Raw genomic sequence first — 24,657 nt, 5'->3', positions numbered from 1 at the left:
TTTTCCAACATTTAAGGCATATTTTCTGACTTTTGAAGCATATTTTTCTGACTTTTTCTGCTTTATTAACATGGATTTCATATATGTCTCATTTTATGTTTTTAGTTCGACAAAATAAAGGTCGTAATTTCTTTTAGGTGTTAAATGCGACTTTTTGTAGTTTTTTTTTTTTCTGGACCGGTGCATGACGTCTTGTTATAGGGAGGGCCAGATGCTGACTGACGCGCACGCGCACCAATAGGAAGCCGGGAGGGATTCGCGTGTTGTGCCAATTGGCTTAAAAAACGCAGACGATGAGGCTCGCCGCTAGCGACGATTGTGACTTTTTTTGTGTGCGTGTCTTTTTGTATCTGATCGGAGACACAATGATGACACGTTTGACCCACAATGCAGCTCGGCGGCGCGCGCGGGATTAGCCGCGAGTTAAGCTAGCTAGCCAGCTAGCCGCCAGCAGGTGAATGCGCCTGCCGCTGCCGCTGGGCTCCAGGCCGGCCCATGGACCGCCTCCATGGACGTTCCCCCCAAAGCGGCTTCGGCGGAGCACACGTCGAGCCCCGGGCCGCCGGGCGTCCCCTCCTCGAATGAAGCGAATATTTTCCGCTGGCCCAGGCCGGAGGAGGAGGACGGGGAGACCGGCGGCGAGCCGGAGGCGGCACCTGCCGGCCGCTGGACGGCCGTGTTCGACTACGAGGCGACGGCGGACGACGAGCTGAACCTCCGCCGGGGGGACCTGGTGGAGGTGCTGTCCAAGGACTCGCTGGTGTCCGGGGACGAGGGCTGGTGGACCGGTGTGGTGGCAGACCGGGTGGGCATTTTCCCCTGCAACTATGTCAGCAGGGGCGTGCCGGAGGAGAGGCGGGCCGCCTCGTCGCAGGAAGTGCCCCCCTTGCACCGTGAGCTCCTCCTTTGTACTTAGCGATACATCCAAATGTGAATACCATGATTGTAATGAAATAGATACTTTTACTGTAAGTTTCGCTTCTGGATGTGCTGCTGTGATTTTTTTTTAAATGCAGTGGTACCTTGAGCTGCGAGTTTAATTCGCTTCGTGACCAAGCTCGTAACTCAAATTACTAAAATAAATACATATATATATATATCACGTTTTAAGTGTCCCCTTCCATCAGAATCCATTTTTTTCTGATGGTCGACGTCAACGTGACTCGTGTTGACCTATATTATGCATAAAGATAATATAGGTCAACACGATTCTGTGACATGGGTTGCAACCCGTAAAACAGCAGTTACTACTTTCCTATTATGCTTGGATCAGACTGCAAGTTTTTAAGCTCTGTTATTGGCCAGATTTGCTTGATAAATTTTCAAGACCTGGCCCCACATGTTTTGTTTTGGAACAACAAAACTCATTGACGTGTGACATAATCCACGATCAACGATTTGGCGTTGGAGAAGGCCTATGATGCCTAAATGAAAAGTCTTACCATGTTTGTTTTGTTGGGATATCTTGCATTGTAGTGTGACATAAAAACGAGAGTCCTGCCACATAGCACCCTAACGTCGACCAATGGGATTGCGTCTTGCAATGCCTCCCTTGGTCGATGTCCTGTCCGATTGAGGCATTAGCCGTTTTATGAAGTCAAGATGTCAACAACAAGGCTGGGATGTGAGCCTGGCTCGTTTGGGTTGGGCTGTTCCTTGTCTGCTGGCCTCCTTTCACGCACCACCTGAAATATTCATGGGGGTCTGCTCGAGGAGGAGGGGGTCCCACTCGGAGCGTAACTTGGATAAGGATTGGAAACTTTCCATGGGAATTTAAAGGAATCAACAGGAATAAACTAGGAATTTACTAAATTGAAGGTCGGCTCTAAATAAGGAATGTAAATAAAGTGGAGGACAATACATTTTAGCATAACCTGACATCCAATTTTATGCAAGTACAGTGGTACCTTGACTTACGAGTGCCCCAACGTATTTGGTTTTTAGTTACAAGTTTTTCTTGGGGGGGCGGGGGGCATTTTTTGCTTTGTTTTCCAAGTCAAAATTCGAGTTACGAACAACCTTCAAGTATGTCGCCCCTTGAGGGACGTGAAAAAAAATTGAGCAACCAAGGTAGTGTAATACCCTCGCCTGTGGGCAAGGAGAGCCATCTGTTTTGCATGAATGTCTCATTGTCGCAAAATAAAATGCTTATTTATGCTTAAATGTGATCCTTTTCCATTCAATTACCCTCAGTTATCAATTCCCATGAAACGTTTCCAGTTTGGAAGACAGTATTTCCAAAATTACCCATCTTAACCTCCCATGGAAATTTACTGAGAACTTTCCAGAAATTTACTGGAAATTTTCCACCCCATTGCAACCCTAAGTAATTAATTCCTGTTTTTGTAACAGTTGTCGATTTCTTCTGTCCACAGTCTTGGAGATTGACTTCTCTGAGCTAGCCCTGGGGGAGATCATCGGTGTGGGCGGCTTTGGCAAGGTGTATCGGGCGGTGTGGCGCGGCGCCGAGGTTGCGGTGAAGGCGGCGCGGCGGGACCCCGACGAGGACGCCGAGCAGACGCTGGCCAGCGTGCAGCAGGAGGCCAAGCTCTTCGCCATGCTGGAGCACGCCAACGTCATGGCGCTGCTGGGCGCGTGCCTGCGCCAGCCCAACCTCTGCCTGGTGATGGAGTACGCCCGCGGAGGTGCCCTCAACCGAGCGCTGGCAGGAAAACGCGTGCCGCCCTGCGCCCTGGTGGACTGGGCGGTACAGGTCGCCCGAGGCATGCGCTACCTGCATAACCAGGCCATCGTCACAATCCTTCACAGAGACCTCAAGTCCAGCAATGGTAGGAATATAGAATATATAGTTAACCCCACTATTCCGCGAATAGTGAAAAGCCACGGATAATTAACTATAAAGGGGGTTGTAATTGCAAATTGTTGCCATGAGATGGCGGCAAAGCATTTCAAGCAGTGAGGATCATAAAGCACCAACTGCCGTCCATCTAGCATGTACACAATCATGAACCCATGTTACATAAAAAACTGGAGTTATTATTCAAGACAAACAAACCACCTTCACATGAGGCTCATCAGCAGTATTAGCTCACAGCCTCAATAACACGCTAACAAAATCTGACATGACATAGTAATTTACACAAATTATATAAGGCATTAAATTCACTTTTTGTCATTTACACACAATAATAAATGTCAAGAAATGCAGACAAAATGTAATAGTAAAAAAGACGACCACTATTAGTTGTTGCATTGGGATAGAAGCAGAAACATGGCTTTCACTTTTGATGGTATAAGAGGTGCATTCAAGGACTGCCAACAAAACAGGACATCTCAAAGGCAAACGAAAATACATCAATGAATTAAACCTAACAACAACAAAATTCCACCGGATGGCGCAAAAGTCATTTTATTGCTTTGGCCTGAGCACAAAAATAGCAACTAGATGAGATTTTCAGCAAATCAAGATGGGTAGGTTCCCCCCCCCAAAAATCAAAAAAGCATATATTCGAGGTTAGGTGTTTCCAAATTCACCTATTCAGAAATGTTTTCGGTTTTTGGGGGAGGGAACCTACTCACCTAAAATACTGACTCTAAAGAGGAAAAGTGGTTTAGAAGATTATTGTTATTATTGTGAGGCAGCAGTGAAAATGCCCAGATTATGAATCATAATCAATTATACACAGAGATCAGAAAGGAAAAGTTGTCTGCGTGGATGTCTGTAATCTTTTAAATACTGAAACTCATTAGTGAGGATCACGTGCGTGTGTGCGCACATAGACACGCATAACCTTTGGCCAGTGACCCAACCTCTGCTGGCTGCTTCCTATTGGCCGACCTCGGGTGTTAAGTCACCGCAGGGGGTGGACAACACCCAAACACTGAATGACGTGTCAATGAATCACTTCATATATATTTAAATTAACACGGTGCGTTGTAGGTCTGTTTAAGGAGTCCAAATTTATCTTCGGAACAATATCAAACAAGGTTATTGAAATCAAGCTAAATTGGAGTCTTAAAAACAAAATCAAATGGGCTACAATAGAGAAAGCGTAGCTTGCCCCTGGGCGTAAACATGGCAGCACACAACGTTGTGGAGCTGTCACACACTCATGAGAAACATGTCTCGCAGATTTCATCTTGCAAAGTGAAAGTGGCTTCAGGGCAGAATTTGATGTCTTTATTTTATCTAGAGTGCACTACAGAGCTAAAATCACTGCTACAAACCAAAATGGCAGACTCCCTGTGTCTTTTCGGGCATGGCTGGAATGGCATCTTGAGACTTCTTTTGGGTGTGGGGGGGGGGGGGGGGGGGGGGTCTACTCTTGATAGACATGCTGATAAGGGCTGCACAATTAATCAAATGTTAATCGCGATCACGATTTTGGCTGCCATGATTAAATAGCCTGAACGTCTGCAATTTTTACAGTTAAAATGGGGGCTAGTTGCAAATGAAGCGCTTTCTCAACCAGTCGTCAGCCAACCACCAGGGAGCGAACGTATGGTTAAGTAGGATCTCAACTGACCTATGCTATGTACTTATGATAGCCGTTTCTACCAAAATGACCAATCAATATGAGGATTGATTCTAAAAAGATTCGATAGTGACAGCCCTAATCCAGTCTGTTGTTTATTTGTCTTTTTGTCCCTTGGGAAGATTCATTACATTTGCATTAACAGAGCTCAAATGGTTTAAAAACAAAAAACAAAAAAAAAAGTAAAAAAGGTGGGCCAGCACAGAGCCCAGAAGGTATAAAAGCAGCAGGACCTCCTTTTAAAACATTATTTTCATACTACATAAATGCTAGCTTGGCAGATGGCCTGAGTGAAAGGTGGCGGAGGAGAGGGCGTGTTGCGCTTTTTGACAACAACCACTGCACTTAAATAGAAGTCCACTCATGCAGCGAGATCGTTAGCGTGCGCGTCATTCTGCTTATGTCCTCGTGTATGTGGCTGTGTTCAAAATCTTTCCCTATCCACTATATAGTGAGTTTGCCATTTTGTACTACTGTTCCAGTGTATTGTGAGCATAAATTATGCTCTATATTGTGGATCTAAAACGTCTACAGACCCCTCTTTATAACAGAGAAGAATTTTCAAGTATAGCAAAAAAAAAAAAAAAAAAAAGCATTAACTGATGAATTGATCTTTGGATTAAGGCCATAAGTGTGTGCAGTATACACATAAGCAACATAATGAGTTAAGTTACTGGAAAGACATTTATGCATGATGTGCTTTAACATTAAATCACATTCATTCTACTCCATTAGTTTCTTTGTCAGAAAGTGATTTAAGACATTGTTGGATGACAGGGAGACAGAAATATCTGTTTGTACATGTCTTGTCAGATTTTTGGATATTTAAGTTTGTGATCAAATTCTGACAGAAATGTGCTGAATTTAGTTTCATGTTTTTGCAGTATGCTTGGCTGTTGATTGTCTGTAATTTTTTAACTATAGTGCTGCTTGTCTTGGTCAGGACGCTCTTTAATTGAGATTAAAAGTGTCCTCTGTTATTTCTGGTTAAAAAAAAAAACGTTTAAAAAATAAACTTTAACGAGGAGTGGTAATGAATAGCTTGAAGCAAGCGCTTGGTGTAATTTTTGTTTATTTTTTTGTAGCGCTTGTCACTCAAATTTATGCTTTCAACTCAAGGCAAAAAAATCGGTCAAGCGACAGCTTGTATCAAAAAACCTAAGTCAGTTGTACTTTGCAGTAGGCACATTTCACTTTAGCTATTAAGTGTGGAAAGATTTCAAACTTTGGAGATTCTGTCTTTTATGCGCTCTTTCCTCCTGACTTGCGCTTATTGCTCTACAGTACCAGTATTTGGAAAAAATAGTCACCGCAAAATTATTTTAGCGAATAATCTGAAATATAAATACGATTTAAAAAATAAAATAAAAAATAAAAATCTGCAATTCAGTGCTAAAAGTGAACCTCGATACAATGAGAGACTGTACAGTGAATAGGAAGTAGGGAATGGATGAACAATTCTGAACACAGCCTGTGTCTCACTTCTTGTTTGTTCTCTTCTTCTTTTATTCCAAACCTCTCACCACGTCCTCCCACAAAACTCCTTTTTACCTCCTCTTCACCCTCCATTTTTGCGTTACTTTTGCATTCTTCTTCATTTTATGATCGTTTTTAAAAAACAAATAATCGGAATCCTTGCTTACGCCGACATGCGCAAACCCACCCAACATCCAAATCCCCGCACCTGGTCATACCTCTCCCACCCCACAACCCCCAGTCCTCATCCTGGAGAGGCTTGAGAGGGATGATGACCTGAGCAACAAGACGCTGAAGATCACAGACTTTGGGCTGGCACGTGAGTGGCAGCGCACCACCAAGATGAGCGCGGCGGGCACCTACGCCTGGATGGCGCCCGAGGTCATCCGCTCGTCCACCTTCTCCAAGGGTAGCGACGTTTGGAGGTGGGCAAGGAGATGGGGGGTGGGGTGGGGCGTGTGCTTTGCGGCACATCAGGAGAGAGTCTACAAAACTCCAAAAGGGACTGATTTTTGTGAAGCACACTGAATGCATGTTGAATGGATAGGTTAAGCAAAAAACAAAGAAAAAAAAAAAACTTGTTTTACATGTTGCTTCCACACACAAACATCATCAATGTGTGTCAATGTGTTCATATTATGACATTTTCTTATTATTAGCAAGCAATTAGATTTGAAATATTTTGTTAATAATCACAATATAAATAAAATTTTCTTAATTCAATCATCTTTTCATGTAACAGATGGGTAGTATTAGTGTTATAACCCAATTCCAATGAAGTTGGGACGTTGTGTTAAACATAAATAAAAACAGAATACAATGATTTGCAAATCATGTTCAACCTATAGTTAATTGAATACACTACAAAGACAAGATATTTAATGTTCAAACTGATAAACTTTATTGTTTTTAGCAAACAATCATTAACTTAGAATTTTATGGCTGCAACGCGTTCCAAAAAAGTTGGGACAGTTGGCAAAAAAGACTGAGAAAGTGGAGGAATGCTCATCAAACATCTGTTGGAACATCCCACAGGTGAACAGGCTAATTGGGAACAGGTGGGTGCCATGATTCCGTATAAAAGGAGCTTCCCTGAATTGCTCAGTCATTCACAAGCAAAGATGGGGCGAGGTTCACCTCTTTGTGAACAAGTGCGTGAGAAAATAGTCGAACAGTTTAAGGACAATGTTCCTCAATGTGCAATTGCAAGGAATTTAGAGATTTCATCATCTACGGTCCATAATATCATCAAAAGGTTCAGAGAATCTGGAGAAATCACTGCATGTAAGCGGCAAGGCCGAAAACCAACATTGAATGCCCGTGACCTTCGACTCCTCAGGCGGCACTGCATCAAAAACCGACATCAATATGTAAAGGATATCACCACATGGGCTCAGGAACACTTCAGAAAACTAATCTCAGTAAATACAGTTAGGCGCTACATCCGTAAGTCCAACTTGAAACTCTACTATGCAAAGCAAAAGCCATTTATCAACAACACCCAAAAACAACACCCAGAAACGCCATCTAAGATGGACTGATGCAAAGTGGAAAAGTGTTCTGTAGTCCGATGAGTCCACATTTCAAATTGTTTTTGGAAATTGTGGACGTCGTGTCCTCCGGGCCAAAGAGGAAAAGAACCGACTGTTATGGACGCAAAGTTCAAAAGCCAGCATGTGTGATGGTTTGGGGCTGTGTTAGTGCCAATGGCATGGGTAACTTACACACCTGTGAAGGCACCATTAATGCTGAAAGGTACATACAGGTTTTGGAGAAACATATGCTGCCATCCAAGCAACGTCTCTTTCATGGACGCCCCTGCTTATTTCAGCAAGACAATGCAAAACCACATTCTGCACGTGTCACAACAGCGTGGCTTCGTAGCAAAAGAGTGCGGGTACTAGACTGGCCTGCCTGCAGTCGAGACCTGTCTCCCCTTGAAAATGTGTAGCGCATTAAGAAGCGTAAAATACGACAACGGAGACCCCGGCCTGTTGGAACAGCTGAAGCTGTACATCAAGCAAGAATGGGAAAGAATTCCACCTATAAAGCTTCAACAATTAGTGTCCTCAGTTCCCAAACGTTTATTGAATGTTGTTAAAAGAAAAGGTGATGTAACAGAGTGGTAAACATGACCCTGTCCCAGCTTTTCTGGAACGTGTTGCAGCCATAAAATTCCAAGTTCATGATTATTTGCTAAAAACACTAAAGTTTTTCAGTTTGAACATTAAATATCTTTTCTTTGTAGTGTATTCAATTAAATATAGGTCGAACATGATTTGCAAATCATTGTATTCTGTTTTTATTTGTGTTTAACACAACGGTTGATTTTAACTTTTAATTCATTGGAATTGGGGTTGTATGGAAATGAAAGTATATTAAAGTATTTTTTTATTTTACATTTAATGTTTTTGTTGCATTTGATGTGTCATGCCTGGTCTATTATTAATCAAATTGATCATGAAAATAGGAAAACAAAGCATAGAAAAGACCTCACTGGGGGTTCACTTGTTTCGCTCGCCTTAATAGCTGCAACATGACTTTTCTGGAGTCATGAAGTACGCTTGTGTATTTTTGCACTTTCAGTTACGGCGTGCTGCTGTGGGAGTTGCTGACGGGCGAAGTGCCTTTCCGGGGCATCGACGGCCTGGCGGTGGCGTACGGCGTGGCCATGAACAAGCTGGCGTTGCCCATCCCCTCCACGTGTCCCCAGCCCTTTGCTCGCCTCATGGAGGGTAAGAGACGAAGCCAGTTTGACTTTGCAATTTGAAATATGGTAGGCATGTCTATCATGAATAGACGACAAAAAGCCATGCTAAGAACGCACAGCCATTTTGGTTTGTAGACGCCATTTTGGCTCTACGGCATTGTGTAAGACACGCCGCCCTGTTGGGTTTGTTTTTCCCTAACGGTGATGTCATCATCACGATCGCAGGCTGCTGGAGCTCAGACCCTCACTCCCGACCGCATTTCGCCGACATTCTGGACCAGCTGACCGCCATCGAGGAGTCGGGATTCTTCGAGATGCCGCCCGAGTCCTTTTGCTCGTTGCAGGACGACTGGAAGCTGGAGATACAGGAGATGTTTGACCAGCTCAGGACCAAGGAGAAGGTATAGGAGTTGGCCGGTGTACCTAATGAAGTGTCCCGTGTGATTCAAATTTGCCTGGCATCAGGAGCTGCGTTCGTGGGAGGAGGAGCTGACGCGGGCGGCGCTGCAGCAGAAGTGCCAGGAGGAGGCGCTGCGGCGGCGCGAGCAGGAGCTGGCCGAGCGGGAGATCCACATCCTGGAGCGTGAGCTCAACATAATCATCCACCAGCTGTACCGCGATAAGCCGCACGTGGAGCGCCGCCAGGGAAAGTTCCGGCGCCACCGCCTCAAAGTCAAGGACGGCAACAGGATCAGCCTGCCGCTAGGTAGCGTAGCAGCATCGTCCACAAAAAAAGGCTCAGAAGCCACATAGGCTACTGTTTTTTTTTGGTTTAAAGTGGTTTGATGTTTTTTTTATAAAAGAAAAAAAAAAAAAAAGAAAATTCAGCCCAGAAAGGCAGTTTTGCTTGTCAACTCTCTTGCTTAACATGTTTGTCATGAGCAGAACCACAAAAAAAATCTTAAGCAGCCATGCCCAAAAACACACGGGAAGTTTGCCATTTTGCTTCCAAGTGGCCATTTTCGTGTAATTTCAGCTATTTCCAAGTGTCCTTCAAACTGCTCCTACAGATTTAGTCTAATTGCTACCAAATTCGAACCACGCACACTAGACAGATGACTGATGCTGATTTGTGGAAATAAAACCAATAGCTATTTTCATGGTTTTGTTTTAGATTTCCAGCACAAGATCACTGTGCAGGCATCGCCGTCACACGACCGTCGCAGGAGTTTGCTCAGCAGCGGCTCCAGCCCACCAACCAGCCCGCCACTCCTCCTTCGCCTCCGAGCCATACAGCGTACGCTTACCACACACAAACTATTGTGATTTAAAAATAAATAAATGCATAAAAATACAGTGGTACTTGGACTTCCAAGTGGCCCAATTTTTCAAGCTACAAGCCATCACTCAGTTGATTTTATGCTTTGTGTTGCGAGCAGATTTATGAGTTAACTTTTTTCTAACCGTGATGTCTATTTTGGCCTCCTTGAGCATGCTGTGTGCAGTCTGGCAGATAGCGATCAGCTTTTTAAAACAGAAACTTCAAGCTCTTTATTGCCGCTCCCTTATGAAGTTGACTGGAAAACTCAACAAAACACAAACACACACGGTGCACAACACACATACAGAGCATATAAGAGTACCCACAGATATATTCTGTAAAAAACACACAGTACCAACATTTGTTGGAAAAAGTGGCTTTGAGATAGGAGTGATTGGAGTCACGAGCGTGGCGTACCACTATAATAATAATCATCTGCTTCATTTTTCCCAGTCACGCCACGGGATGGTTGCTGCGGAGGCTGGGCTCGTAGCGCAGGCGAAGAGGAGATTGAAAGGAGGGGCTCCAGGAAGAAGGGCAGGACGGGAGGGTGCGGACCACAGCGGGAGCACAGCGCCGACGCCAGGTGACCAGTCACAAACCGGACACAAACCCCTGCTTTCCCGACTCGTGGTTGAACGACCTCAGATTTTGTTTTTTTGCCAAAGCTGAGTTGATGCTAGTCGGGCAGCCCCAAGGCTGTATGAGAGCGGCTTTCAATTCATCAAAATGCACTTTATAAAAACATAAAACGTGTCGTAGTTTTGCGCACTGTGCTACTGCTAATGCTAACGTGACTGCCGACAGCGTGAGGCCCGTCGCCGAGGGCAACCGCCAGCGCTCCTGCAGCGCCCCCAACCTGCGCCGTTCCCCCAGACACAGCCCCGCCGTGCCGGGAGTGCCCAGCCTGCTGGAGATTGGTAAATTTTGTTCCCTTTATTAAAAAAAAAACAAAAAAAACTTTTCTTGACTGTCATACAACTGGGGAAATAAGTTAACTGCTGTTAATTTTCAAATGTCAAAACAGTCTGTCACCGGCTAGTGGTAACAGTTAATCTGATAATAGCGGTGATTTGCATATTACACTGCTGTAATCTACAAAGACGTTTAAAATCAGTCGAGCGCTCGTTTAATTGAAATAAATCAGGGCATACACATTCATACACAGGTTAATAATAATTTGTTTTTAATTAAAAGAAATGTCTATTCATTAAAAATGTAAATTAATTTTCCCTTAAATGTGTTGATTTTGTGTTCTACAGTTTTAAAATAATTTAAAAAATCTCCAAAGTGCCCTATTTTTTGTTATTTTCCCAATGTAATTGCTCTTAAAGGTTTGTATGTTTGTGTACTTAATTAAATAATAAAACAATCATTAGTGCTCTTTTTGTGTAATTTAAAAAAATATTAAGCTCATAAAAAATACAATCAAAGTTTTGTATTTCATATGATTAATTTAAAAGTATATTTATAAAAAGGTAAATTCCTCTTTAGTTGTATTTTTACACATTTTTTAATTATTGAAAATAATAAAATTGCTCTTGTTTTTATTGGTCTGTTTAATTTTTCATTTTTTTATTTAAAAAATATTGACTTGATGTTTTTGCATAATTGTTTAAATGAAAAAAGTGCTTTTGATGTTTTGTTTTTGCACACTTAAATACTTAAAAATAAATTTGTGCTCTTTTTTCTAATTAGAAAATTGTATTTGGTATAAAGTTTAGTATTTTTAAATATTGAAATAACATTGTTTTTAAGTTATTTCTTCTTAAATAAAAAAAACTCGCAAATAAAAATTGAGAAAATGTGATTAATATTTTTTTCTCATTTATTTTTTTTTTAAAACATTGATTTTTTTATAATTAATATTTTAAATAAAAAAAAACTTAGGTGCTCATTAGTCAAGTTACGTGGTAATTTTTTAAATCAAATTTAGAGCAATTAAATTGCTTAATATTTTGTGTGTAATAATGTATATGTATTATATGTATGTGTTTAAAATACTTTTTTAATTATTTTAATTCATTTTTTCATGATTTTATTTTTTTTTTTTTTTTTACAACTGCTCTCAATGTTTAGTATTTTATATGTAGTTAATAATATTTAAAAATTAATGTAATCATTACTTTTTCCCTTGTAGAAAATGAAGACTGCTGCTTCGTGAGCGGCTCGGGAGCGCGGCCATCTGAGTCGTACCCGTGCCCGCCCGGCCAAGAATACGACCAATCGGGAGCCGGCGAGGATCCCTTTGCGGACGTCCATGTTCCGGGAGCCACGCCCAGCCGCAAGAGCCCCGGCAGCGGTCGTCGCACGGACCTGGTGCTGCTGGGCTGCGGCGCCCTGCTGGCGGCGGTCGGGCTGGGCGACGGCCTGCTGACGTCGGCTCGGCCGGAGGAGGGCATCAAATCGCGCTGGGACGCCTTCTTCCACACGCACAGACTATTTCGGCGAGATAGCCCGCTGAGGATTCCGCCATCTTCGCCTTCAGACCGCGACTCGTCCACGCGCTCGCTGCTGCGCTCCGTCGACGCCCAGCCGCCGGTGGTGCCGCCCGCCCGTCGTCACGGCAACGCGCTGGTCAACACCCACCTGGAGAGCTTCAAGCGGAATCCACGGCAGTCGCTCACCCCCACGCACGTGCCCTGCGCACGCGGCGCCGTCACCGCACGCACCGTGAGCCTACGACGCACGCCGTCTGACGGCGCCATCAAGAAGAGCTGCCCGCAGAACAACCTCGAACCTTTGCCGGAGCAAACCATCTTGGAGAACAGAAGTAAGAGCAACATTTAGCTCATTAAAGCCACAAAATGTCCTCAAATGAACAAGCTTAGTCCGTGAACGCTAACTTCCTTAGCATATTAAATAAACAATAAACTTCAACAGGGCCTGGCAGTTTACAACTTGAAGCCTTTCTTTTTTGAAGAATTGTTCACTAGCTCCCAAGCTACTACTGTCAAAGCAACAACAAAAAAAAAAGTATGGTGATATGAACAAAAATCTGCAAATAGATGAATCCCCTTCAATAAAAGCCAGACTGTCAGCTTTATCTCTCTTCTCATTCCTCTCCACCAGGGGGCGCCTTTCGAGGTTTTACAGACAACTTCTCGGCTGCCCCCCGCCTCCCGGACCCCAACGTGGTGTTCCCGCCCACCCCCCGCCGACGCTGCGCCCTCGAGCGTCCTAAAACCTTGGACATCCTGGCGCGGCCTCGGCCCTCGCCGCGGCCTCGCTGCGACGCCTTCCGTCCAGAGGTGCGGGGCCACGCCGGGGGCGGCGACTCTCCGGCGGCGCACACCTCCAGCACGGAGACGCCGCCCACTGCGGAGGAGGCACCCACGCCTTACTACCCCAACAAGGGGCGCAACCTGCTGGACGCAGAGGACGAGGGGCAGTGCCGCGACGGCACCGTGCCGCTGTGCAGCAAAGACTCTGTGGGATACTGGTCCTGACTTTTAAACACAAAGCTCACTTAATCCCCAATCACTATATAAGGACTTTTATATTGTGAATTATATAGTCCACGAAAAATTCCATGAGGGTGTCGGGAATGAGTGAATGATTCTGATTTTGTTTGGAATCATTCATTCATTCCCGACGCCCTAATCACTATATAGTGAAACATCGGTTTTCGTTATTAATCCGTTCCAAAAAGTCTGACTAAAATCAAACGGTACAAAAACTGAACGGAGCAATATTTCCAATAAGAAATCATGTCAATACAATTCATCAGTCCCAGATGCACAAAAATATTAACTAGGTTATTGAGAATAACTATTGTTTTACATAAATATAAATGGGTAGCACGCATAATAGCGTTGTCTCGTCAAAGGTACAACTTAAAGTTTCACGTTTTACTACTTTTGCTATAAGCAAGAAAAATGTTAACCCCCTCGGCGTATTAGCGTTGTTAGCGTGTCATACATTATATGCTGTAAGCGGGAAGAAATGGTAACGTTCTCAGCATATTACCGCTGTAGTCTCGTCAAGGTACCATTTCGAGTTTTGTGTGTTTCACCTCTTCTGCTATAAGTGAGAAAACGCTAACTTCCTTAGCATTATTCACATCTCATACGTTGTATGCTGTAAGCGAGAAGAAATACTTCCTTTCCTAGCTTATTAGCATTGTTGTCTTGTCAACGGTACCATTTCAAGTTTCATGTTTTACATCTGCTATAAGCAAGAAGAAAATGCTGACATCGTTAGCATTATTTGCATCTCATAAATTGTATGCAGTAAGCGAGAACAAATGCTAACTTCCCTAGCTTATTAGCGTTGTTGTCTTGTCAACAATACCATTTCAGGTTTCGCATGTTTTACATCTGCCATAAGCAAGAAGAAAATGATAACTTCTTTAGCATATTAGCATTATTAGTGTCTAATGTCGGATGCTGTAATTGAGAAAAAGGGTGGTAATCACCCAACGAGAATTAAAAGCAGACTTAAGGCCCTTTCGCACTGCACTTAGCACAGCGCAAGGCACAACGGCGTGCCGCGGATGTTGGCGACCCCCAGAATGGCTCATTGATTCCGGCAAATGAGTGGCCGAGTCACGCGTTTTTGGCACGAAAACCGAGCGGCTGTACGAAAACTGGGACAAGATTTCGATGAAAAAAGTCGTCCGAATTGTACCAAAAGTAGGGTATATGAAAACCGAGGTTCCCCTGTATAGGGATTATTATATAGTGGACGATGTAGTTTACTAAAAATCCCTATATAGTGATTCGGAAGTAGGGAATGCGTAAATGATTCTGAACGCGCTCAGAATTATTCACTCGTTCCCGAATCACGATAAGCACTAAGCAAAAAGCATCATGAATGTACACGCGCTGGATTGACTCACGGTTGTTTGGCTTTCATGTTTTAAATAGAGTGACACTTCACGGATGCACCATTTACACGAAAGCAGCAGCAGCTTGTTTGCAGCCTACTTAAAGGGAACGTCTGTTATGTATTTGAATATGTATTCTGCATCGTTTATCGTAAGTGGAGCTCATGTGAGGAGCGTTCAAATGCATGCGTGTCTCTCTCCTGATTTATTATTAGGGCCCGAGCAGCAACTGCTGCAAGGGACCTATAGTAATCGCAAGAATTATTTATTACTTATGTTTATTTATTGCATTTGTGACCCGATTCACTGCAATCTTAAAAGTTGAAAATTGTAAACCCTTTTATTCATTATTTCGCTTTCAAAGTTATTTGTCATTAGTCATTTATTTATTTATTTATTTATTTATTTACCTGCCAGCTGCAGTCACTTGAGGAGAAATTTCGTTCCTCGAGAGATTATCGGAACAAATTGCACTCATATATAAATACGGTAGGTCGCAAAAATGTATTAAAATGAGCGTCGAAAGTCCTAAAAAAAAATAAAAATTGAGGCTTAAAAAATGTCAAATCAGCATCAAAAACCCATAATTTAAAATTATTAAGGCTGAAAAGCATTAACATCAGACTGTCAAAATTTAAAAAGAAAAATAATAAATCCTTGAAATAAAAAAATTGAGGCTCCCAAAAATGAACATCAAAACAGTGAAATAAAAAAAATGTAAAAATAAAAGTTAAGCCTCACATAAATGAGGATCAATTTTAAACATTTTATTTTAAACAATTAAAAATTGAGGCTCATAAAAAAGTCACGGCACAGTGGGCCGACTGGTTAGCGCGTCTGCCTCACACTTCTGAGGACCGGGGATTGGAGTTTGCATGTTCTCCTCGTACCTGCGTGGGTTTTCTCCGGGCGTTCCGGTTTCCTCCCACATCCCAAAAACATGCATGCTAGGTTAATTGACGACTCTATATTGCCCGTAGGTGTGAATGTGAGTGCGAATGGTTGTTTGTTTCTATGTGCCCTGCGATTGGCTGGCAACCAGTTCAGGCTATACCCCGCCTCCTGCCCGATGATGGCTGGGATAGGCTCCGGCGATGGATGGATAAAAAAGTGACCATCAGAGCCTAAATTTTGTTCTGTAAAAATGAAATCAAAACAATACAAAATTTTAAACAACAGTCCTAAATAATTTTACAAAAGAATACAAAAAAGTATACTAAATACAATTAATCTAATCAGAATTGGGGGGAAAAAAAAAAACTTTTTTGAACAGAATAACCATCCATCCATGCATTTTCTTCCGCATCTGAGGTCGGGTCGCCGACTTCCCAGAAGACTTCCTTTTCCGTCCTGTTCTTCCGGGGGGATCCCGAGGCGTTTCCAAGCAAGCCAGAACATATAGTCTCGCCAGCGTGTCCTGCGTTGTGCCCGGGGCCTCATCCCGGTAGGACGTGCCCGGAACACCTCACCGGGGAGACATTAGCGGGAAAACCAGACCAGATGGCCGAGCCACCTCATCTGGCTCTTCTCGATGCAGAAGAGCAGCGACTCTACTCAGAGGCCCTCCCAGATGATCCCAACCGCTTCACACTGGGCTGCGAACTGCTCCGAAACAAATCTGACGGCGATGTGGACCAAATTATGACATCGGTCTTACCGCCCTTATTAAGTGGTCCGGTACCCCATTCACCCGGAGTGCGTACCACAGGACCCCCCCGAGGGACACGTCAAAAAACACCTTGTCCAAGTCCACAAAGTATGTAGACTCCTATGCACCCTCGAGAACCGTGCTGAGGGCGTCCGACTGGTCCACCGGTGCACGGCCAGGATGAAAACCACACTGAAACAGGTGAACAGTTTCAAAGTAGGGTTTCAAAACAGGGTTAGGGTTTGCAAATACCATTTTGAAACATGCTTAGGGTTTCAAAACAGGGTTGGGGTTTCAAAGTAGTGTTTCAAAACCGTGTTAGGGTTTCAAAACAGGATTAGGGTTTCAAAGTAGGGTTTCAAAACAGGTTAACGGTTTCAAAGTAGGGTTTCAAAAGAGGGTTATGGTTTCAATGTAAAAAAGTATTGCAGCCGTGGTTGGTTGAGGTGTTTTTTTTAATTACGTACATGTGCTTTCATCAGCATTTGTATGAATTTGAAAGTATAAATAATAATAATCAAGGATGAGATGTTCCGCTCGCACTGCTGCGGCGTCATCACAACAACCATCAATACAAACGACCACCACATACATACAATACATATTCATATTTAAATACTGTGATCCAAGTGCTTTGTTTTTTGGTGTTCATCACCAAGAAATTGTTCTTTTCCCATTTCTATGTACAATTCTCTGATATGTATTTTTTCAGTTAATGGTGGCAACGGTGTGCTTTTTCGTGTACTGCCCATGTAAATAAACTACATGCATTTCCCTCGACAGCACCAGACGAAAAAATAACAACAGTTTGTGGTTGCGCGGGTGCTTGTTACTCATACGCTCCATTTTGAGCCAAGTGCTGGAATTGAAAACAAACACGACAAACACCTATGCACTTTTTTGTTCTTGTTGCTGTTGTGCTTCCGCCACAGTGTATATTTGGACAGGCAGTGATTGCAAACTTGACACTTTGGAGAAAAGAAAAAAAAAAAAAAAACATCTGTACCCTTCAAGCAGTGTTTGAAATCCCATTGGAACATTCCTGACTGCTATACAATGACAAGTCCAGGCGACACACAGTGAGGGGCGGGACAGGAAGTGGCGATGAGTTGGAAAAGTCGTCTGTGGTCTTTTTTTATTTATGTAGCGTCTTTCTTTTCTCTCTGAGCGCTGCGGCGGATTTTCATCTCCGTCAGCTGAATGTAGCGGATGACGTTAGTGTCTGCAACACAAACGCAGAAGAGGCTCCTTCATTTCAAGATTTTTAAGTTTTAACATACTTTTTGTATTTTATTGTAATTTTACTGTATTTTCCCAATGTATTTTGTTGGATTTGTGTTCTTTTTCAAAAAAAAAAAAATTCTCTATTATCTGGTCCAGTGATGTTTTATATATTTTTATTTTTATTTTACATTTTATAATTTGGTTTTATTGTATTTTAGAGTAGTATTTATTTGATGTTTATTATTATCATTGAAAGAGAAATTCCGGAAGGAGCGAGACGAAGTAGTTCTGAGCATCCCAGACAGAGAGAGAGTCGTGATTGGTGCAGATTGTAATGGACATGTTGGTGAAGGAAATAGGGGTGATGAAGAAGCGATGGCTAAGTACGGCATCCAGGAATGGAACTTGGAGGCACAGATGGTGGTGGACTTTGCAACAAGGATGCAAATGGCTGGAGTGAACACTTTTTTCCAGAAGAGGCACGAACATAGGGTGACCTACAAGAGCGGAGGTAGAAGCACGCAGGTGGATTACATCTTGTGCAGACGATGTCATCTGAAAGAGGTTACGGACTGTAAGGTAGTGGTAGGGGAGAGTGTGGCTAGACAGCATAGGATGGTGGTGTGTAAGATGACTCTGGTGGTGGGGAGGAAGATTAGGAAGACAAAGGCAGAGCAGAGAACCATGTGGTGGAAGCCGAGACAGGACGAGTGTTGTGCGGCTTTTCGGGAAGAGGTGAGACAGGCTCTCGGTGGACGGGAGGAGCTTCCAGAAGACTAGACTGCTACAGCCAAGGTGATCAGAGAGGCAGGCAGGAGAGTACTTGGTGTATCTTCTGGCAGGAAAGGAGAGAAGGAGACTTGGTGGTGGAACCTCACAGTACAGGAAATCATACAAGGAAAAAGGTTAGCTAAGAAGAAGTGGGACAGAGAGAGAGCAGACTTGGATGGTTTGGACACGTCCAGAGGAGAAATAGTGAGTATATTGGTAGAAGGATGATGAGGATGGAGCTGCCAGGCAAGAGAGCGAGAGGAAGACCAAAGAGAAGGTTGATGGATGTCGTGAGGGAAGACATGAGGGCAGTTGGTGTTCGAGAGGAGCATGCAGGAGATAGGCTTACATGGAAAAGGATGACGCGCTGTGGCGACCCCTAACGGGACAAGCCCAAAGGAAAAGAAGAAGAAGAATGTATTTGTTGTATTTTATTTATTATAATATTTTACTTTTTATATTCAACATATACTTTCTTTGTATACAAGTATTATTTTATTCTTTGTATATAATTTTACATGCTGTTTCTTTTATATATATATATATATATATATATATGTTCATTTATTGTTTCTTCTATGTTCATTTTGATGCATATCTATCGTTTTCGGCCAATAAAGCAAAATCCCCTATATAATAATAGTGCGTGGGTCACCTGAGGGCTCCTGCTTGTGCGACTCCTTCAGATAGTGGAGCGCCTTCTGGAAGTCCCCCAGGTGGTAGTAGGCCACGCCCGAGCGATACAGGGCCTTAAAGTTCTTGCCCTCCTTGTGCAGCACCTTCAGACAGTACTCCTTCACACGCTCGTAGTTGACCAGCTCCATCTGGAGAAGGCAGGCTGGGCGGCGTGGAGTGGAGTGGAGAAGGAAAGTCAGTGACCGCCGTGACTCAGACTGCTTGGGAATTATTCAGGACTCGCGGACTTTTCCCGCAGTTTAGGAACAGCATAGCTAATGAGTGTGTGACGCAGTGGGTTGGAGCACCGTTCCGATGATTCAGACGCTTCGAGACTCGAATCTGTGCGGGTGCGTGCCAGTTTGCATGATGTGATGAGTCAGTTGAGCCGTTCAAGATGTCCAGATGGATGTGGAAATTTAGGTAAATAAGTTGTTTTAAAAAAAAAACATTTACAGTTTACGGAGCTACTGTGATCTGTAAGTTGCAACTGTAAATGAAAACAATAATTCATAAAATTGGTGAAATTGCACTAATATTTTTTATGACATTTCAGGTTGCTCATATGGTTTGAAACAAGATTTGCAACACGATAATAATCAATAAATGTGAATATTTTCCCAAATGTTGTAATTATGTGCACCCCCCCCCCCTCCCCCCCCCCCCCCTCCCCAAAAAAATGGTAAAAAAAATGTATTGTCGTTATTTAGAGCTTATAAAGCTAGTAGTACTTGTTTGGCCCACTTGAGATCAAATTGGAATGAATGTGGCCCGCGAACTAAAAAGAGTTTAGTGTAATGCACTGTAAGGTAGTGTAGTGTAATATAGTGTAATGTAATCAGTGCAGTGTAGTCGAGTGTAACGTAGTGTACTCAAGTGTAATATATAGTAGAGTGTAATATAGTGGAGTATAGTTTGATTGAGTACATAGGCATCAAACTCAAGGCCCGGGGGCCAGATGTGGCCCGCCACATCATTTTATGTGGCCCGCGGAAGCAAATCATGCTCGTCGACTTCTGTGATTTTTGCACAAATCTGTACCTAAATTGCAAATTGTCATAACAATCAACAATAATGTTGAGATGTTGCATTCTTCTGTTAGCAAACCCTTCTTCTACAGTAACTTAAACAATACTTGAACAAACTATTATCCTAGTCTTCCGATTTCAAAACTAGTTGTCCCTCAATTTGTTGTGTAATGGTAATAATATGATTTGGTGATGAAACATTTATATGGTTTCACTGTTCTCGTGGCCCCTCTGAGGGAAATCCATCCATCCATCCATTTTCTGAGCCGCTTCTCCTCACTAGGGTCGCGGGCGTGCTGGAGCCTATCCCAGCAGGAGGCGGGGTACACCCTGAACTGGTTGCCAGCCAATCGCAGGGCACATAGAAACAAACAACCATTCGCACTCACAGTCACACCTACGGGCAATTTAGAGTCTCCAATTCATGCATGTTTTTGGGATGTGGGAGGAAACCGGAGTGCCCGGAGAAAACCCACGCAGGCACGGGGAGAACATGCAAACTCCACACAGGCGGGGCCGGGGATTGAACCCGGGTCCTCAGAACTGTGAGGCTGACGCGCTAACCAGTCGGCCACCGTGCCGCCCTGAGGGGAAATCCTAACTACAAAAATGAGTTTGACACCCCTGGTAGAATATATGTAATGTATGATGTAGTGTACCGGCTAGGCTGTTGTAGCACTCCAGCTCGGCGTTCTCCATGGCCCCCTTCTGCTCCTCCGTCAGCGGGCTGGACTTGCCGATGGCGGCCAGCAGCGACTTGGAGCCTCCGCCGTCCGGGTCGCCCAGCAGCCGGCACAGCCCCTTCATTTCCAGCAGCGCGCGGTGGTACTTGCCGATGGCCTCGCGGTACTTCTTGTCCTTGTAGCACTGCGTGCCCTGGCACTTGAAGTCCAGCGCCCGCCTCACCGCGTCGGCGGGCTCGCTGTGCGACGTCGGCTGCTTGAGCATGGAGGTGCCGCCGCTGGAGCTTCCTCCGTGATGGTGGTGGTGGTGGTGGTGGTGGTGGTGCTGGTGCCGCTGGTGGGAGCGGGCATCTCTGCTCCGGCCGCCGGGAGCCGGAGGCTGCGCGCCCGGCTGGAGCCTCGGGGGACCGCCGCCGTTGTTAGCGACGAGGCCGCCTCTGCCCGCCTCCCCCCTGGGTCCGCCGACGGCGTCGTGCCCGGCTTGGATCAAGCTCATCTTCGACATGGAGCACCTCAAAATTGTCCTTCCTTCCTCGACTTCTCACTGCATCCCGAGGCTTCCTTCATCCCTTTCCTCCTCCTCCTCCTCCTCCTCGTCGTCGGTGCCGCAGATGGTGCGTCCTCTTTTGGCGCAAAGCTGCTGGATGAAACGCACTGTGTGTGTATGTGTGTGAGAGCTTTTCGTGATATGACGTACCAAAACATATTTATAATATAATCTATCATCAATAAATAAATATACTTTTCTTATATTTCACATCGCAATTTTATGTTTTTGTTTGTTTGTTTTTATAGCATTTGTCTCTGCGGGACAGTTATGGTGGAAATAGCATAATATTTGAAGAGACTTTTATTTTACTGGTATATTGTATGACTGATAAGATTTGATTACATTCGTATTAAGCTTTAAAATATATACATTTTTAAAATGCATTTAGAAGAGGAGAGCTTTACTTATTATATATACACATGCACATGAAACCATCATATTGTTTTGTTATATTTCAATACTGTGTAGCAATTTTACCTTTTTTTTTTTGTTTCCATCCATCCATTTTCTGAGCTGCTTCTCCTCACTAGGGTCGCAGGCGTGCTGGAGCCTATCCCAGCTGTCATCGGGCAGGAGGCGGGGTACACCCTGAACTGGTCGCCAGCCAATCGCAGGGCACATAGAAACAAACAACCACTCGCACTCACAGTCACACCTACGGGCAATTTTAGAGTGTTTTTGGGATGTGGGAGGAAACCGGAGTGCCCGGAGAAAACCCACGCAGGCACGGGGAGAACATGCAAACTCCACACAGGCGGGGCCGGGGATTGAACCCCGGTCCTCAGAACTGTGAGGCTGACGCTCTAACCAGTCGGCCACCGTGCCGCTTTCCCCCTATTAAAGAACCTTAATTCTCTATTTGAACAATTTTTAGTTTCGTTATGAAAAGAATGAAAGAAAATAGACAGATGGATGGAATATGAAAGTATAATAAAAAAATACAATAATATTTGAACAGAATTTTATTTTTATCAAATCTTTAGAACAATGAATTAAATGTTATGATACATTTTATTAAATTTTTATGCGCTTCATGGATGGATTTGTGAATTTTTCCATTTAACATTTTTTTAAATGTGTTGCATGTTTTACATTATTCATTATGGATTAACAAAATATATTTATTTTTAATACGAAAAAAACATATTTGGGGTATGTCGACGTTTTTATTATTTTTATTATTTTATGGTTTCATGAATCTTTTTTACCCCCTGTCTCATGTGTATTATATTTAGTTTTCTTGATTGTTTGTGTTTTTTGTTGTAGTTGTTTTTTTTTTTTTTTTACAATTTTGTCAAGTTTATATTCTGGATGCATTTATGAATTTATTTCCCATTTATTATGATGCATTTTTTTTCCATGTTATACAATATACAGGTGTCAAGTGTAGTTATTTATGAATTAAACTATTTTGGGGGTGCATTTTATATTCTTTACATGTTTCCCCATCTCTCTATGTAACAGTTATTGGATGTTTCTTATGAGTGTATCTATTTATCTATTTACACAATTTTACTTTGCTTATATTCTGAGTGTGCGCATGAATTTATTGTCCATTTAATGACTATGCGTGAAAATACAAATGTGTTTTTGCCTGTCTCTATGGCCCGGTTGTTGGTGACACGTGCCATATAATTACATTTTTGTTTTCAAATGCCATCTTTAGAGTGTAAACTGTGTTATATATATGATGCAATATAAAGTAAGTGATGTGCTCTTTGTAATATTTTTGAAAGATAAAATATTAGCAAATGATGTTGAGGAACATTTAACATCTGATGCTTATGTATTTGTACGTTCCTCCTGCTTTTCTTTAGTTTTGCACGCTCACGTGATGCGATAATTTGTTCACGATTAGTTCATCAGGAAATGACGACGACGGGAGCAAACAATAACCCTCCTTCATGTTGTTTTTAGCCTTGCGTGCTGACCCAGATAAACATCTCCTAGCGACTTGTCCTCTCTTGCCCGAGCTGCCGCAATCGGACAGACTCCCGACCAGAAGCTCCGTGAGTCCCCTGACAGCCTAATATAAATCGATTTCAAGCTACAATCGTCATTGCTCAGTGGTAAAGTCAAATTATCAAACTTCATTCAGTTGGTCGGAATATTTCCCCCCCCCAAAAAAAAGATGTATCTTCGTTCATCTATCTATGCCAGCGACGTATAGTGACAGACAAAACAAATAAATTCTCTTCTGTTAGATGGCAGAAAGTATAGAATTGACTTGCGTATCCAGTTTTTGTTTGTTGGTGTGACGTGAGATTTTTTTTCTTTTTTTAATGTAAAATATGTGCCTTGGCTCAATAAAGGTTGTGAATCACTGCTCTAGTAGCCACAGTAATGACACGTTGGGATTCGGGAATCTCTGTAATGGGACCCAGCAAGTTTGTTTATTTTAAGCAGGATTTGTTTGTGTCAATATGTCATATGTTGGCACCGTTGTAAACCAGGGAGACTGGTATTTTTTATTAGCCGTCTGCGACCCACTTTTGGGCCCCGACCCACCAGTTGAGTATCACAGTTCCTTTTTTGTGTGTGCTGCTATGTCACACACCGGCAGTAGTGGTGAGCTCAGCTGTGTTTTGGGCGTGTCGCTCAAATTCCTCAGTCCCTCCTGACCACATTATAAGGCCCGGGAGGGCTGTGAAGTATGAGTGCGTATAGAGCGGGCGTCTATAAAAAGGCGCTTTTCATGTCTCTCATGTATGATACCGTGGCTTTAAATAGTTAGGCTGTTGTCAAGCAAACATAATTTGGGAGACGGAGCAATACTTTTTGTATTTAGTTGACATTTTACAATACAAATGTTCCTATTGTTAAACCCCAAGGCCTTGGTCGATTTGACCACCCTTTTATCTTGTTCATGTTCAAAAACAGAATCTTTCATTTTTATATTTTTTGTTGTTGCTTTTACTGCATAAAGTATTTAATTTATTAATTTAATTACATTTATGTATTTATTTAGGCCTGTTCGAAAAATAGCTCATTACCAGTGAGATGCAGCCAGTAAATAACAAAAAAAAATGAAATGTACTTTTCACGGTATGTTTGGCCAAAACTTTAAAGCTATATTATTGATATATTTATGGAGCTGAAGTTTGAAATGACAAAATCAGACGAAAATCTTCACCCCTAGGAAGTTCCATTACCTTAGCACAGCTTAAACTGATTCAAATAAAAATAAGCAAATTTGACACAAATGGCCAACATAGAGCCTGGTTTAATAAATATTTAAATATAAATATGTTATTAGCTTACAGTTAAACAGAACAAGCGACTATGTGACGGTTCATCTGATTAAAAT

The 24,657-nt window shown here is 42.9% G+C and overlaps 2 protein-coding genes across 4 annotated transcripts; one reads left to right on the top strand and one right to left on the bottom strand.

Annotated features, from left to right (window-relative positions):
* Positions 1–215: 215 nt before the first annotated feature.
* map3k9 (mitogen-activated protein kinase kinase kinase 9) lies at positions 216–16,717 on the top strand. 2 transcript variants are annotated; one of them, XR_009791451.1, is made up of 12 exons: positions 216–893; positions 2,376–2,789; positions 6,214–6,397; positions 8,559–8,707; positions 8,908–9,083; positions 9,148–9,388; positions 9,797–9,919; positions 10,397–10,529; positions 10,751–10,863; positions 12,084–12,716; positions 12,827–12,919; positions 13,016–13,080. XR_009791451.1 is itself a non-coding variant. In XM_061794929.1 (11 exons), exons 1-11 carry the CDS (start codon positions 509–511, stop codon positions 13,390–13,392), a joined length of 2,928 nt encoding a protein of 975 aa, XP_061650913.1. In that variant the 5' UTR covers positions 217–508; the 3' UTR covers positions 13,393–16,717. The 2 variants fall into 2 exon arrangements, 1 of the variants encoding a protein (XP_061650913.1); XM_061794929.1 differs by lacking the exon at positions 12,827–12,919 and having other exon boundaries at positions 217–893; positions 13,016–16,717.
* Positions 16,718–16,856: 139 nt separating this feature from the next.
* Positions 16,857–22,086, bottom strand: LOC133487798 (tetratricopeptide repeat protein 9A). 2 transcript variants are annotated; one of them, XM_061794940.1, is made up of 4 exons: positions 21,828–22,086; positions 20,777–21,437; positions 19,070–19,252; positions 16,857–17,641 (listed from the first exon to the last, which is right to left on the bottom strand). In XM_061794940.1, exons 2-4 carry the CDS (start codon positions 21,303–21,305, stop codon positions 17,559–17,561), a joined length of 795 nt encoding a protein of 264 aa, XP_061650924.1. In that variant the 5' UTR covers positions 21,306–21,437; positions 21,828–22,086; the 3' UTR covers positions 16,857–17,558. The 2 variants fall into 2 exon arrangements, with proteins under 2 accessions (XP_061650924.1, XP_061650923.1); XM_061794939.1 differs by lacking the exon at positions 21,828–22,086 and having other exon boundaries at positions 20,777–21,774.
* Positions 22,087–24,657: the final 2,571 nt, after the last annotated feature.

Source organism: Phyllopteryx taeniolatus, chromosome 13 (assembly GCF_024500385.1).
Source record: "Phyllopteryx taeniolatus isolate TA_2022b chromosome 13, UOR_Ptae_1.2, whole genome shotgun sequence".
NCBI classification, from domain to species: Eukaryota; Metazoa; Chordata; class Actinopteri; order Syngnathiformes; family Syngnathidae; genus Phyllopteryx; species Phyllopteryx taeniolatus.
The sequence above is the reverse complement of the archived record's forward strand: the minus strand, read 5'-3'. Positions and strand labels throughout refer to the sequence as shown.